The sequence below is a fragment of the Eubalaena glacialis genome, chromosome 14 (assembly GCF_028564815.1).
Source record: "Eubalaena glacialis isolate mEubGla1 chromosome 14, mEubGla1.1.hap2.+ XY, whole genome shotgun sequence".
In the NCBI taxonomy this organism is placed as follows: Eukaryota; Metazoa; Chordata; class Mammalia; order Artiodactyla; family Balaenidae; genus Eubalaena; species Eubalaena glacialis.
The window spans coordinates 88,699,573-88,715,565 of NC_083729.1; the positions used below are offsets into that span (position 1 = coordinate 88,699,573).

Sequence of the window (15,993 nt, forward strand, 5' to 3'; positions counted from 1 at the left end):
GACAAAAACCAATTTATATTAACTATAGTTATATATAACATATCAAGGGAGTACATGGGAAAATCAGAACACAAGACTTTATCAGCTAAATAGAGTTCAACTCAGTTTGCTGTTATGGGGACAAACAAGATAACAAATACACTGAAGCATAAACAAAATATTACCCTCAGAATAACAGCATTCCAGAAGAAAACAGAAAGCTGAAGATACAATAAAGGTCTTTAATTTACAATATGTATAATTATATAATTTATTAAAATCAACATAATTCATGTACAAAATATTAACATGGCAGTCACAAAGTTTGTTAAGCACTTCAAATACTGAAATGTTAAAACAGTAAAACTACACTGAGCAACTTTTGCATCAAGGGATCTAATCTAGCTCACTAGTTCAGGCTGAACGTTCACTCTCCGAAGTATTTCTTCAGGCATGCAAAAAACAGGGCTAACAGGTTTAATCTGTTCTTCTCCCAAAAGTGACAATCCAGCAATTCCAAATAGAGTATGAAAAGGATCTACTATATCTCCTGGCCTGTCTGCAAATCCTCCCGTTTCTTCATCTTGACATGCTAAAATGAAACTGCACAGTTTCTCTCTGTCAATCCAACGAAGCCTTCCAATTATCTTTAGGGAAGCCAACACCCACCAAGAATAGCATATATCTGGTAACTTCTCTGGCCTTCCATTGAGTCCACCTGATGGAAGCTGTTGTTCGCAAAGCCACCAACCAAGCAAATCAGAATTTACTCGATGCAACTGACTAGTAATAGCCAGGAATCCTGTGCAACAATAGATCTGCCCAGCATGGGATTCAGAACCTGGCCTGCAACCAAATCCACCATCAAAGTTCATACATGATAAAACAAATTCGATTGCCTTTTCCACATTAATAGCATCCAGCTTCCCCAATAGAGCCAAAGTTGCCACTGCACAAAAAGAGAATCTTGTATCTATTTCTCCCCAAATATCTCCAGCAAAAGAACCATCTTCTTTCTGTAGACTCTGAACATATTCTACAACTTTATTTACATCAATAACATTAATACTATCATAGTAAGAATCTGGACAGCACTAAGAGTGTACAAAAGATGAGTATCATGTCCAATACTAGCACGTATTCCACCACACTCGTGTTGACAAGACAATAAATGTCAGAATTTCTTCTCTATTCATGTGATGTAGCTGTCCCATGAGATCCATTACAGTCAGACCCCAATAGATGCCACTCATTCTCAAATATTCAGACATACAGTATTCGTATTCATCTTTCTTTGAGCCATAGGATGCTATATAATCTGGATGTTTCTCCACTAATAGGGTGTCGGGTGCATCTGACTTGATAATAATATCCTTCTGCGGTGTGCCCATGTCTGAGAGTGAAAAGAGCTATTTTTCTCTTTCTGACTTACTTCATTCTGTATGACAGTCTCTAGGTCCATGCACCTCACTACAAATAATTCAATTTTGTTTCTTTTTATGGCTGAGTAATATTCCATTGTATATATGTGCCACATGTTCTTTATCCATTCATCTGTTGATGGACACTTAGGTTGGTTCCATGTCCTGGCTATTGTAAATAGAGCTGCAATGAACATTGTGGTACATGACTCTTTTTGAATTATGGTTTTCCCAGGGTATATGCCCAGTAGTGGGATTGCTGGGTCGTATGGTAGTTCTATTTTTAGTTTTTTAAGGAACCTCCATACTGTTCTCCATAGTGGCTGTATCAATTTATATTCCCACCAACAGTGCAAGAGAGTTCCCTTTTCTCCACACCCTCTCCAGCATTGATTGTTTGTAGATTTTTTGATGATGGCCTTTCTGACTGGTGTGAGGTGATACCTCATTGTAGTTTTGATTTTCATTTCTCTAATGATTAGTGATGTTGAGCATCCTTTCATGTGTTTGTTGGCAATCTGTATATCTTCTTTGGAGAAATGTCTATTTAGGTCTTCTGCCCATTTTTGGATTGGGTTGTTTTTTTGATATTGAGCTGCATGAGTTGCTTGTAAATTTTGGAGATTAATCCTTTGTCAGTTGCTTCATTTGCAAATATTTTCTCCCATTCTGAGGGTTGTCTTTTCGTCTTGTTTATGGTTTCCTTTGCTGTGCAAAAGCTTTTAAGTTTCATTAGGTCCCATTTGTTTATTTTTGTTTTTATTTCCATTTCTCTAGGAGGTGGGTCAAAAAGGACCTTGCTGTGATTTATGTCATAGAGTGTTCTGCCTATGGTTTCCTCTAAGAGTTTTATAGTGTCTGGACTTACATTTAGGTCTTTAATCCATTTTGAGTTTATTTTTGTGTATGGTGTTAGGGAGTGTTCAAATTTCATTCTTTTACATGTAGCTGTCCAGTTTTCCCAGCACCACTTATTGAAGAGGCTGTCTTTTCTCCATTGTATATTCTTGCCTCCCTTATCAAAAATAAGGTGACCATATGTGCATGGGTTTATCTCTGGGCTTTCTATCCTGTTCCATTGATCTATATTCCTGTTTTTGTGCCAGTACCATACTGTCTTGATTACTGTAGCTTTGTAGTGTAGTCTGAAGTCAGGGAGCCCGATTCCTCCAGCTCTGTTTTTCTTTCTCAAGATTGCTTTGGCTATTCAGGGTCTTTTGTGTTTCCATACAAATTGTGAAATTTTTTGTTCTAGCTCTGTAAAAAATGCCATTGGGGGGGCTTCCCTGGTGGCGCAGTGGTTGAGAGTCTGCCTGCCAATGCAGGAAACACGGGTTTGAGCCTTGGTCTGGGAAGATCCCACATGCTGCAGAGCAACTAGGCCCATGGGCCACAATTACTGAGCCTGCGCATCTGGAGCCTGTGCTCCGCAATAAGAGAGGCCGCGATAGTGGGAGGCCCATGCACCGCAATGAAGAGTGGCCCCCACTTGCTGCAACTAGAGAAAGCCCTCGCACAGAAACAAAGAGCCAACACAGCCATAAATAAATAAACAAATAAATTTAAAAAAATGCCATTGGTAGTTTGATAGGGATTGCATTGAATCTGTAGATTGCTTTGGGTAGTATAGTCATTTTCACAATGTTGATTCTTCCAATCCAAGAACATGGTATATCTCTCCATATGTTTGTATCATCTTTGATTTCTTTCATCAGTATCTTATAGTTTTCTGCATACAGGTCTTTTGTCTCCTTAGGTAGGTTTATTCCTAGGTATTTTATTCTTTTTGTTGCAATGGTAAATGGGAGTGTTTCCTTAATTTCTCTTTCAGATTTTTCATCATTAGTGTATAGGAATGCAAGAGATTTCTGTGCATTAATTTTGTATCCTGCTACTTTACCAAATTCATTGATTAGCTCTAGTAGTTTTCTGGTAGCATCTTTAGGATTCTCTATGTATAGTATCATGTCATCTGCAAACAGTGACAGCTTTACTTCTTCTTTTCCGATTTGGATTCCTTTTATTTCTTTTTCTTCTCTGATTGCTGTGGCTAAAACTTCCAAAACTATGTTGAATAATAGTGGTGAGAGTGGACAACCTTGTCTTGCTAAATACATTCTTGATGCATTAACGAATGGGTGAATGCCCAAGAAATTCCCCATTTTCTAGCAGCCATGTTAAAAAAAATATAAAAACACAAAACAGGTAAAATTAATGTTAATATTATATTTTATTTAATTCACTATTTCCAACATATGATCACTTCAACATATAATCCATATAAAAAAATCATGGAGACATTTTATGTTCTCTTTTTCATACTAAGCCTTAGAAAGCCAGTGTGTATTTCATGCTTAAAGCATACCTCAGTTCAGATGCTAAATTTTCATCAGACAAAGTTGACTGGTTTTTAGATTTCATAAAATTTACCATTGAAAAGTATTTTCACATGCCCAAGTTGTTTGAAAATTACTTCAAAGTTTTCTAGTAACTGAATTGTCAGTTTTTAAATTTAAATACTAAAATTAAATCAAATTAAAAATTCAGTCCTTCACTCATACTGGGCACATTTTACATGCTCAATATCCACAGGTGCCAGACGCTACACTATTGAACAGTGTAGGTCTAGTCCACATAGACATTCATGCAGCTAGGAATTGCCCTTTCCAAAGATTGCCACCTTCCCTTGTCTGCTGTCCTATGTTGGGATCTGGAACTTTCCATTCCGACTTCAATATAAAGAAACTTTCCTGCCTAAGCTACTATGCAGAAGTGAGGTAGCCTGGGACTATCAAAGCCCTCCCTCCCCCAATAGCTGGTGAAAATTTCTGTTTAACAATAGCACTGATTGATGTTATTTTCTTTCTTTGCCAAGGATCAGTGGACTACACTTCCAAAAAGTATTAAAAACCTTAACTAAGGGAAGCAGAAAGCAGTAAGAATTCCCTGGGTCAGCTCTCTCCCCAGCCTCTAAATTGAGAGCTTCTGAGAATGACATAGGAGGAGAGCTCCACCCCCCCACCCTCCCAGAGCCAGGCCACCTGTCTCCTCCTCCCTCCGCTAGGCTCAGTCAGAAAGGATGACTTATTTCAGCTAAGAAACTGAACACCACAATCAGGGCATTCTTTACACTTTGGCATAAATTCAAGACTTGCAGAAGCCTTGGAGTCTCCTCACCTCCAGGCCATGCCCTCCTAGCCTCTCAAGGCTGGTCCTTCCAGCTTGTGGGAAGAGAAACAGAATCAGTTCCAGGGCTCTGCCTCTGGGAGGCCACTGCCTTGCAGTGAACCCGGGGCCAGTCTTTTTGGCTGAGATTCTAAAATAGGAATCAGAAGGGAATCGGGTCTTCCCTACTTATATCATGGACTCCTGTGAAGGTCAAAGGAGAATACATATTCCATGTAAGAGTACCTGGAAAAATATAGAGTATTTTGTGCACCTAAAGTATCATTTTTTTTGAATTTTATTTTATTTAGTTATTTTTTAGACAGCAGGTTCTTATTAGTTATCTATTTTATGCATATTAGTGTATATATGTCAATCCCAAGCTCCCTAAAGTATCATTTTAAAATCATATTGGGGTTTCCCTGGTGGCGCAGTGGTTAAGAATCTGCCTGCCAATGCAGGAGACATGAGTTTGAGCCCTTGTCCGGGAAGATTTCACATGCTGTGGAGCAACTAAGCCCGTGCACCACAACTACTGAGCCTGCTCTCTAGAGCCCGTGAGCCACAACTACTGAGCCTGTGTGCCACAACTACGAAGCCCACTTGCCTACAGCCCATGCTCTGCAACAAGAGAAGCCACCTCAATGAGAAGCCCGTGCACCGCAATGAAGAGTAGCCCCCGCTCACCGCGACTAGAGAAAAGCCTGCACACAACAATGAAGACCCAATGCAGCCAAAATTGAATGAATAAATAAATAAATTAATTAATTAAAAAAAAATAATAATAATGTTTGCTGCAAGTCTTCCAACATACGCTCAGGAAAGACTTAAAAGGTAAGTCCAACAGGTTTTCTCAGTTCTGGTTGGGGATATATATAGGAAAAAAACTTTTCGGAGTGAAATTTGTCAGTATCTACCAAAATGTTAAATGTTCATACACTGGGAACCATAAATCCCACATTTGAGGGTAACCAGAGAAATACTCTGTTGAAAAAGATGTATATACAAGGATTTTACTGCAGTGTAGTTTGTAATAGCAAAAATTAAAACCTGTCTCAATTTCCAACTGTAAAAGAGTTAATAAAGAAAACTATGGAATGACGGAGACCTGTGTGTTCCGTGCAAATGAGGACATAACATTCTGATGGTTTATGAAAGCAGATTACAGATAGAATGAATAAATATGTTATTCATATTGCACTCAAACTGTGGACAACATCAGTAAATAACCTCTTAGGAGATGGACCTAGTTAGACCTTTCACTTTTTACTTTTTGTTTCTATATTGTTTAAATTTTACTTTGAGCGTATGCCACTTTTTTTTTTTTAATTAATTTAATTTTTATTTTTGGCTGTGTTGGGTCTTCGTTTCTGTGCGAGGGCTTTTTCTAGTTGCGGCAAGTGGGGGCCACTCTTCATCGCGGTGCGCGGGCCTCTCACTGTCGTGGCCTCTCCCATTGCGGAGCACAGGCTCCAGACGCGCAGGTTCAGTAGTTGTGGCTCACGGGCCTAGTTGCTCCGCGGCATGTGGGATCTTCCCAGACCAGGGCTTGAACCTGTGTCCCCTGCACTGGCAGGCAGATTCTCAACCACTGCACCACCAGGGAAGCCCCGTATGCCACTTTTTGATAAGCAAAAGAAGTAAAGATGTTTCCATTGTTAAAACAACGAAAGAGAAAAAATTAGGCCAAAAATGTGCTAGCCAGTGGGGATTTAAAATGATTTTAAAATATGGTCCGTTTCCTTGAGGGAGTCACAAATTAGCCAGGCACATTTAAAGAAAAGAGCACTTCCTGACCTTCCAAAATCATTATCTCGGCTTTCCAAATCACTTCGTAAATTTTATTTTTAAATGATTACATGAGACCTTCGTTCCACAATTTTTTAAGCTTTTTGTAGCTTTTGACGTTTCAAGATATACTTTACTTGACTTTTTCCTTTGTTGTTCATTCAGGAAATGTTTATCATACACCTCACAGCCAGGTACAGCCAAGGCACTGTACTGTGTGCCATGGTAGAACCAAGGGATTTCGTCTTCTGACGTTGCAGTCTGATGGGAAACACAGAGATTTATGTAAAGAATAATAATGCAAGACAGAAAAGGATAAGTACCCAAAGAGATGCACCAGATTAAGCATTCCAGGGCCTCAGAGAGCATGTCCCGGGGAAACAGGCAAGAGGATGGCCAAGGCTTTGTGAAAGGGGGTGGGAAAGAGTGGTAGGATTTGCAAATGCAAACAGCACTTTCCAAATTTAGAGATGAACTGAGAGATGTATAGTAGTTACAGCAAGTGCTGAAGCTTACTGCTGTTGTTTTTATTTCCAGTGACTAAACCCAACCCTCCTGCACACACCCACTCCTTTGTGTCGTCAACCAACACTGGAGCACGGGAACTGGGTGCCACTGGTGGTCTACACTCCCCTGCCCCCAGGAGCATGACCCAGGGGTGGGCTGGGGGAGCCGTGGCTGAGTTTTGGCAGTGCTACTTCAGTGTTACCACCCCTCGTACCATAAAAGCAGCTCTTGGATAGACTTTTCTGGTCATTGGAAACCCCTCAGCAAACCTGATCTCTGAACTGAGTCAAAAGTCACATGTGTGTGAAACCCACACTCCACCTCCTGCACATCTGAAAAGAGCTCAAGTTCACCGGGGCCCTGACACCAGCAGCATGAGTGGAGCCATGCCCTTGAGCAAATGTCTCTCTGTGAAGCAGCAGCTCTAATAATTTCCTCCTAAATCCTTATTTCAACATTCTAGAACGTCCCTCAATAAAGATGCTCATGTTCTCCTTTTTAATTTGTTCTCACCGTGGTTTAAGGAAAGCTTGCGTGAAGGTCACCCCTTCCTCTCCCGATAACCCAGAGGAGCCGAGACATGTGGCTGGTGGCTGTGATGGAGTAAAACACTCTAGCAAACGCTTGGGAACCACTGAGACTGTGAGCACAGATGTTCCAGGGCACAGTTGCCAGGATGGTTCTCCTCCATCCTGTTCTATAGACATTTGTTAAGCAGTGAGCATGTCCCAGGCACAGGGGATGCAACAATGATTGACCTGGTCCTTAACCTCCAGGCAGCTGCGGGCTGGTGACAGAGACATGGCAAATCAGATCAACAGCTGCCTTTATCTGGGGCTTCCTCTGGGTCAGATGCTGTGCCAGTGTGGATTCAGTCCTACTCTACAACCCTACAAGGTAGGTTTTGTTAGATTCTTTCCACCAGTGAAGCAGCAGAGGGCTCGGGGAGCCCAGGGGAGGTGAGCGGAGCACGGGAGCGCGAGGTAGAGGCTGGGGGAGAAGGGGTCTGTCCCACAGACAGCTGAGGGGCACCCAAGGCCTGCAGGGAGGAGCAGGAAAGCACACAGAGCCTGGGGATTCGGAAAAAGCAGACAGGACTGTATGAGGCAGGTGGGCAGGTGGGCAAGCAGCCCTGAGACCAGCGAGGTCTACAGGGACAGAGTCCCAAATCCAGGAGCCTGGAGAGAAATGGCCACGCGCGTGACCAGGAAACATGCAAGGGCCCTGCTTCCAGAGCAGAAGTGCCTCGAGCTCTGTCTTCTTTTCATCCAAGAATTTTCTCCCCCTCGGTAGCCTGCTTACCTCGCGCATGGTGTGTTCGCCACAGACCAGATTCTCCAGTGGGAGGGAGTGGACCCTTGGGCTGGTCGGCTGTGCACTGGTCCCAGAGGTTTATTTACCTTTTCCCCCAGTTCCCACCAGCTCTGCTGGTAGTGGTCAAACCCGACCTGTGACACTGGGCAAGACACACTTCCTGTAGAGTCTTGTTGACTCATTTGTATAATGTTCAGGGTTGGACTCAATGATTTCCAAGGTCCCTCCCTGCTCTCAATAACCACAGGCCTCAGTCAGCATTTTGAGAAGCAAGATACATTCTCACACATCTTCACCTCTATTTGATGAGCTATTTTATTGCAATAATCAAACCTTACACATGAAAAGAAGTGTCCTAAGTCCTAAGCAACTTGTTACACATGGGGGAAAAAAGGTGTCCTAAGCCCTAGTGTATTGACAGAATATGGAAATGTAAGTTTTGAAGATTTTAAAAGTAACTGGTGGGATTTCCCTGGTGGTCCAGTGGTTAAGACTCCACACTCCCAAGGCAGGGGGCCCGGGGTTCAATCCCTGGTCAGGGAACTAGATCCCGAATGCCACAATGAAAATCCCACATGCTGCAACTAAGACCTGGTGCAGCCAAATAAATAAATTTAAAAATATTAAAAAAAAAAAAGTAACTGGTGTCAGAGAATGCAGGTTTTAATCTAAGTCCTATCACCTATTGGCTACTGAACTTTAGACTCTGCCCGAACCCCAGTTTCTACATCTTTCAGTTCTAGGAAAGCATCTTACAGTGTAGAGCTGTTGCAAAGATGAAATAAGATGATGGATGTAGAAGAGTTTTTGGAAAGATAAGAAACTAGACAAGTGTGTGTTAGGAATGGAATGTCCGGCATTAAATTCTTGATGGCCCATGATTTGGCTGGCACGCAAACAACAAGAGGAAATGTACTATGGGTGAACACAGGCAATTATGGAACAGGACCTGGTGAAGTGGGGGAAAGCTTGCTGACAACATGAGAATTGGAAAAAGGTGATTCGATTTCAGCTGAGGAGAAGGGTGTGAGCACTGGTGAGCGTACGGAGAATTTTAGAGGAAAGATAGAAATTCATGAAGCAGGTTCTTCTTTATGTAAACATATCTCCTCCTACGGGAAACCAAGCACGGGGGTCAGAGAGTGCTGGAGTTCGCAGTGCTTCTCAGATTGCTCTCCTTGGGATCATATGACCACCCCAATCACAGCGTTTAAGGATGAGGAAACAGACCAGGGAAGGTGGGGTGACTTACCCGGGGTCACAGGAGTGGGAGCAAACTCAAGGGACTCAGGAAAGGAAACATGGAAGAGTGAGGGGGGCAGTCAGCACTTGAGCCGGCATCTGGGGTTAGACAGAGGGCAGATCTCACCTCATTCCAAGGGGTTGTACAGGATCCCACCAGGAAAGGATTCTGACATCAAATATTAGAGTTAGGAGGCGACCTCCTCTGGTGTAAGAAGCAGGCTAGAACCAACAGGACACAGGTATATGCCTTAAGCTGTATCAAACTAGGTTCCATGACAAAAATGTAAGTTTATGCATTACCGACCTCTATACAATATCAGTAGATTCCTCACATCACGGTGAAGTAATTTTGCATGCTATGTGGCTTCCCTGGGCACAGGATGTGCAAATGAACCACTGACAGTTGGTTTGTTGTGGTCATCCCCATTAAAATGGTGGAAATTGGGACTTCCCTGGTGGCGCAGTGGCTAAGACTCCGTGCTCCCAATGCAGGGGGCCGGGGTTCGATCCCTGGCCAGGGAACTAGATCCCACATGCATGCTGCAACTAAGAGTTCACATGCCCCAACTAAGGAGCCCACATGCAGCAACTAAGACCCGGCACAACCAAATAAATAAATAAATATTTTTAAAAATTATTAAAAAAATAAAGGAGCTTAAATACTAATTGAGAGAGGAAAAAATAGTGGAAATTATTATTGTGTTATAACTATTATATATTCAGGGCCTTCGATGTGTCCTGTGCTGCACTATTATCTATATAACTCCCAGTATGCACAGGGACCCATTGACATAGATATTTGCAGACGAGGAAACTGATGCTCAGAAAAGTTAGGTAATTTGCCTGAGGTCACACAGCTGCTAGGTGGCAGAGCCCAGGTTTAAACCCAGTCATGCCTGGTTCCAAAGCCCAGCCACTGTTCCTCCCACCAGCGCATGATGCTCTAGGTCATGGTGATGGCCGAGAAGCAAATGCAAGGGCCAAAACTCTGGATGGTCCTTGTATCAAAATCATTAAACCAATCAAATGTTTCAACTTAAATCAGCAATGAAAATCATCATTTCCTGGACTGGGAGTTTGGGATTAGCAGATGCAAATTAGTATATACAGGATGGATAAACAACAAGGTCCTACTGTATAGCACAGGGAACTATATTCAATTTCCTGTGATAAACCATAATGGAAAAGAATATGAAAAAGAATATATATGTATAACTGAATCACTCTGCTGTACAGCAGAAATTAACACAACATTGTAAATCAACTATACTTCAATAGAATAAATTTTTTAAAAATCATCATTTCCACACTGTATCTAACTACTGTTCTGTTTCTTTCAGGACATTGCTTCCTAGGTTTGGTGTCGAGAGCAAGTGCCAAGGTAGCAAGTAGTCCATTAACATAGGACCTCAAAGTAGATGAGGACCCATTTTGGGGGGTATTGTTCATTGGACAGGAAAATATTTATCCTCAGATAACATTAGCTGAGTAATTCAACAGGCACTTTTTGAGCATCAGCAATTACTAAAGCCCATGTACACTACCTGGGAAGGAGTGGTTTCTTCATAAGACCTATAGGTGACACTTAAGAAGACAACATCATTATATTTGACTAATGTTTATGAAGTGTCTTGTGACTCTTTTTAGAGATCATCTGTATTAGCTGACTCAATAATTTCATCCAGCTGGGCCATGGAAGAGGACTGATGAAAAGAAGCCCTATTTTCATAACACGATTTAGAAGTCTAGAAGAAAAATAAAGAAAGAATGAAATTCAAAGTGATAAGTTTGGAGACAAGAATAAGTGTCTTAGGCAAGATGAAGGGAAGTGTCCCCAAGTTGCTACTGTGGGGATGGCCAGAGGCACTGACCGTGGAAGTGCCCACATCCCTCGCTGCTCCAAGGCCACTCCTGTTATCCGTTCACAAATGTCAGGGACCTGGAAAGAGAGGGGCAGCAAGCCAAGCTGGAAACGCTCTTGTGAGGGTAGTACTGGGTCTTAGGAGTCCCTGACCTTATTTCAGGAAACTCCCCCTTTTAAAATATCCATCAATAAAAATAATTACATTTATTAAATATCTACGAAGAGCTAGCCCCTACAACAATGTCCTCAGATGCTATTTCTCTTTTTTACCCACTACCTTGTGAAGTAGGTTTTAATATCTGATTTTTGGACATGAAGAAAACAAATTCACTGAGGTTAACTTGACCAAGTTTACATATCCAGGATTTTCACCCTTGCTTTTCCAATTCTAGGACCCAAGCATTTCCCTCCATTTCATGCAAACTTCCTCTCTTTAAGCCAACCAACATTTACTGAAAGTTCGCTCTGAGTAGTTGCAAACTGTTGTGGAATTCAAGAAAGCAAAAAACATACTTCTGGACAGCAGGGAGCTTAAAATCTAGAAGAGCAGATTTTAAGAAGATTATAATACAATACCTAACACTATTAGAGGCAATAAAGAGAATTAAATGAATGAACGATATTGGCCTGTAATTTTCTTTTTTTTGTAGTATCTTTGTCTGGTTTTGGTGTCAGGGTGATGGTGGCTTCATAGAATGAGTTTGGGAGTATTCCTTCCTCTGCAATTTTTTGGAATAGTTTCAGAAGGATGTGACCGACAAGGGAATAGTCTCCAAAATTTACAAACAGCTCATGTGGCTCAATATCAAAAAAACAAACAACCCAACCAAAAAATGGGCAGAAGACCTAAATAGACATTTCTCCAAGGAAGACATACAGATGGCCAAGAGGCACATGAAAAAATGCTCAACATTGCTAATTATTAGAGAAATGCAAATCAAAACTACAATGAGATATCACCTCACACCAGTCAGAACGGCCATCATCAAAAAATCTACAAACAGTAAATGCTGGAGAGGGTGTGGAGAAAAGGGAACCCTCTTACATTGTTGGTGGGAATGTAAATTGGTGCAGCCACTATGGAGAACAGTATGGAGGTTCCTTAAAAAACTAAAAATAGAGCTACCATATGACCCAGCAATCCCACTACTGGGCAAATATCGGGAGAAAAACATGGTTTGAAAGGATACCCCAATGGTCATTGTAGCGCTGTTTACAATAGCCAAGATGTGTAAGCAACCTAAACATCCATCGACAAATGAATGGATAAAGAAGATGTAGTAGATACATGCAATGGAATATTACTCAGCCATAAAAAAGAATGAAATAATGCCATTTGCAGCAACATGGATGGACCTAGAGATGATCATACTAAGTGAAGTAAGTCAGACAGAGAAAGACAAATCTCATGTGATATTGCTTATATGCGGAATCTAGAAAAAAAAAATGATACAAATGAACTTATTTACAAAACCGAAACAGACTCACAAACTTAGAGAACAAACTTATGGTTACCAGGGGGGAAGGGTGGGGGTCAGGGATAAATTAGGAGTTTGGGGTTGACATGTACACACTGCTATATTTAAAGTAGATAACAAACAAGGACCTACTGTATGACACAGGGAACTCTGCTCAATATTCTGTAGTAACCTAAATGGGAAAAGAATTTGAGAAAGAATAGATACGTGTATATGTATAACTGAATCACTTTGCTGTACACCTGAAACTAACAGAACATTGTTAATCCACTATGCTCGAATACAAAATATAAATTTAAATAAGTAAGTGCATGAAAAGAGGGGCTGGTGGCTTACAGATGGGGAGTGTCGCCCCACACAGAGGGGGGAGTTGGGCAGGTCCTGGAATTGGTCTTTGAGGAATGAGTAGAAATTAGATAGGAACAGGAACAGAGGCAGGCTTGTGTGTTCTAGCAGGAAATATCTCCCCAGTGAGCTTCCCTACTTCAGAGAAAGCAAGGGCTAAAATCTTGGTACTCTTGAAAGTTTTTGCTCATAGCATGAGCATTCTGAAGATATTTTTGAAAGTCTTGTTAATTTTCTTTTTTTCAGTTAAAAAGACTATGGAGGATAAAATTTACATAGAGCGAAATGCATAGATCTTAAGTATAAATTCGATGATTTTGATAAAAGTACATACACTTGCGTAATCACCACTCCAACAAAATTTAGAACACGTTTGTTACCCTAGAAAGTTCCTTCCTACCCCTCCTCAGCCAATCCTCACTACCTCATCACCACCCACAACAGGCAACCATTGTTCTGATTTCTATATCCATAGATTAGAACTTAAATGAAAAGAATCATACAGTCTGCGTTATTTTGTGTCTGGCTTCTTCTGTGCTGCACAATGCTTTTGAGGTTAGCTCATACTGTTGCATGCATTAGCAGTCCATTTCTTTTTATTTCTGAGTAGTGTTCCATTGTATGGATGTTTTCTTTATTCATTGTTCTTCTGTTGATGGACATTTGTGTCGTTTCCAGTTTGGGCTACTGTGAATGATGTTGCTATGAACATGTTTTCCCCTAATATCATTTTAAAATCCATGTTCTAGACTCTTCTTTTTCCCTCTTTTGTTTATTTTCCGAGAATTCAGATGACGTCCTGCGTAGACACCAAAAGATCTGGAGCTGAAGTCCTTTTCCTGTTAAGAGTAATTACACCCATGAAAGCCTTTATGTCCAGACCTATCCATACAAAATAAGAAAAATCAATAATTTATATGTACTTCATTGTTTTTGTAATGAGTTTTGATGAACTTGGATGAAATTATTTGCAAGTTTTGGAAGAGTAGATCAGAGTCCTTTATAGGGACGTTCGAAACTAGAAGACAAAGATTCTACACCTTCAAAATTCCAGGGGAAATTATTTCAAAACCAAAATTCTACCAAACGCCAGTTGAGGGTGAGGGTAGAAGGAAAGTTCTGAAACTTAACCTCACCTGTCACCTCCCATGTTTTTTCTTAAGGAATGCTGTGCTATGCCAAAATGAGGGAGCGATCCAAGCTGAGGATCCAGGAATAGGTACCCTGACCCAGGTGAGAGGGAGGGGCGGCCCCATACTGACGGCGGGGATGCCCTGCTTGCTGTGGCCGTGGAGCATCAGGCCGGCAGGCCACCAGGGCCAGTAGGAACAGGAGGACAGAGGGTTGCAGAAGGGCTGGCTTCAAGGGAAAAAATGAAATTGGTAAATGACCTACTGTATTTGAACATATTGAGAGCTTTGAGTAATATTTCCATAGCCGTAGTAATATAAATACAAGATACTGATTTCTACTTAGTAGAATATATTTATTTTTATTGGGAGGGAAAGTATAATGTATGAGATCTAATTCTTTTCTTCCACAGAAGGGAGACAAAGGATAATATCAAAGCAGAAAAAAATCAAGAAATAGCAGCATAAGCAAGTTATTTTCAACATATGGAGGCAAAAGTCAAAATAAACAACTAAACTAGTTGGAACTAGGAACCTCTTGAAATGGGAATCAAGGGTGGGCAGGCTGGCACAGGGGCTGTTGCTTTTGTTACAAGCTTATACAGCGATTTCACTTTCTGGGACTTCCCTGGTGGTCCAGTGGTTAAGACTCTGCACTTCCAGTGTAGGGGACACAGGTTCGATCCCTGGTCAGAGAACTAAGATCCCACATGCTGTGCAGCGCAGCGGAAAAAAAAAAAAAAAAAAAAAAGATTTCACTTTCTAATGTATGTGTATAACTTTAAAAATTAGAATTTTCTAAAGAAAAGGTAAAAGATAGGTTTCCAGGCATCTTTAAGTGTCTAGAGACACGAGCACATTAAATGATGCAGGATATGACACATTTCAAAACCCCTGTCCTGCAGGACTCAGCCACCCACAAGTCCTCAGGGTGACATCCCAGCCTACTCAGACCCTCCTCTGGTTCCTCCTTCCAAGCTGGTCCTTAGGTCACTAAAGACGGATGGATTTGTCTTTGGAGGTTTATACCCAGTGACCAGGATGCATGCTCTAGCGACAGTCCTCTGTTTATTTTTAGCATGAGAAAGAAATGCATAGGTTGCCGGCGAATGAACTAAATGTTATATTTAGCTGGGAAGATAACATATCCCTAATGTCTGGATTTATCAAAACAAATTCCAGATGGCAGGCAAGCCATAGAGAGGGGCCATCTGCTAAGTTACAGCAGGGCTCATTTTTTTTAAAGGTGATAAGTAGTAAATGTCAAAACTTCTGATGGTGAAAATATATCTATCTATTGCTACTACTGGAGTAGCCATCCTGAGCCGTACATCCTATATGTGCTAATTTAAATATTTGTCACATTATGCTCTGTCAAATAACTGAATGATGAACTATGTTTTTTTAAAAAACAAAAAAACAAAAAACACAGTGGGGACTTCGCTGGTGGCGCAGTGGTTAAGAATCCACCTGCCAATGCAGGGGACACGGGTTCGAGCCCTGGTCCGGGAAGGTCCCACATGCCGCGGAGCAACTAAGCCTGTGCGCCACAACTACTGAGCCTGCGCCCTAGAGCCTGCGAGCCACAACTGCTGAGCCCACGCACCACGACTACTGAAGCCTGCGCGCCTAGAGCCCGCGCTCCACAGGAGAAGCCACCGCAATGAGAAGCCCGCGCGCCGCAACGAAGAGTAGCCCCTGCTCGCTGCAACTAGAGAAAGCCCGCGGGCAGCAACGAAGACCCAACGCAGCCAAAA

At 41.6% G+C, this 15,993-nt stretch overlaps 1 protein-coding gene across 1 annotated transcript; it reads right to left on the reverse strand.

Annotated features, from left to right (window-relative positions):
• Nucleotides 1-353: 353 nt before the first annotated feature.
• On the reverse strand, nucleotides 354-1,372 carry LOC133105194 (geranylgeranyl transferase type-2 subunit beta-like). Its single transcript, XM_061211146.1, is given in 3 exon segments — nucleotides 354-1,057; nucleotides 1,060-1,145; nucleotides 1,147-1,372. Coding segments are annotated over 3 exon segments (987 nt in total). The 5' UTR covers nucleotides 1,371-1,372; the 3' UTR covers nucleotides 354-380.
• Nucleotides 1,373-15,993: the final 14,621 nt, after the last annotated feature.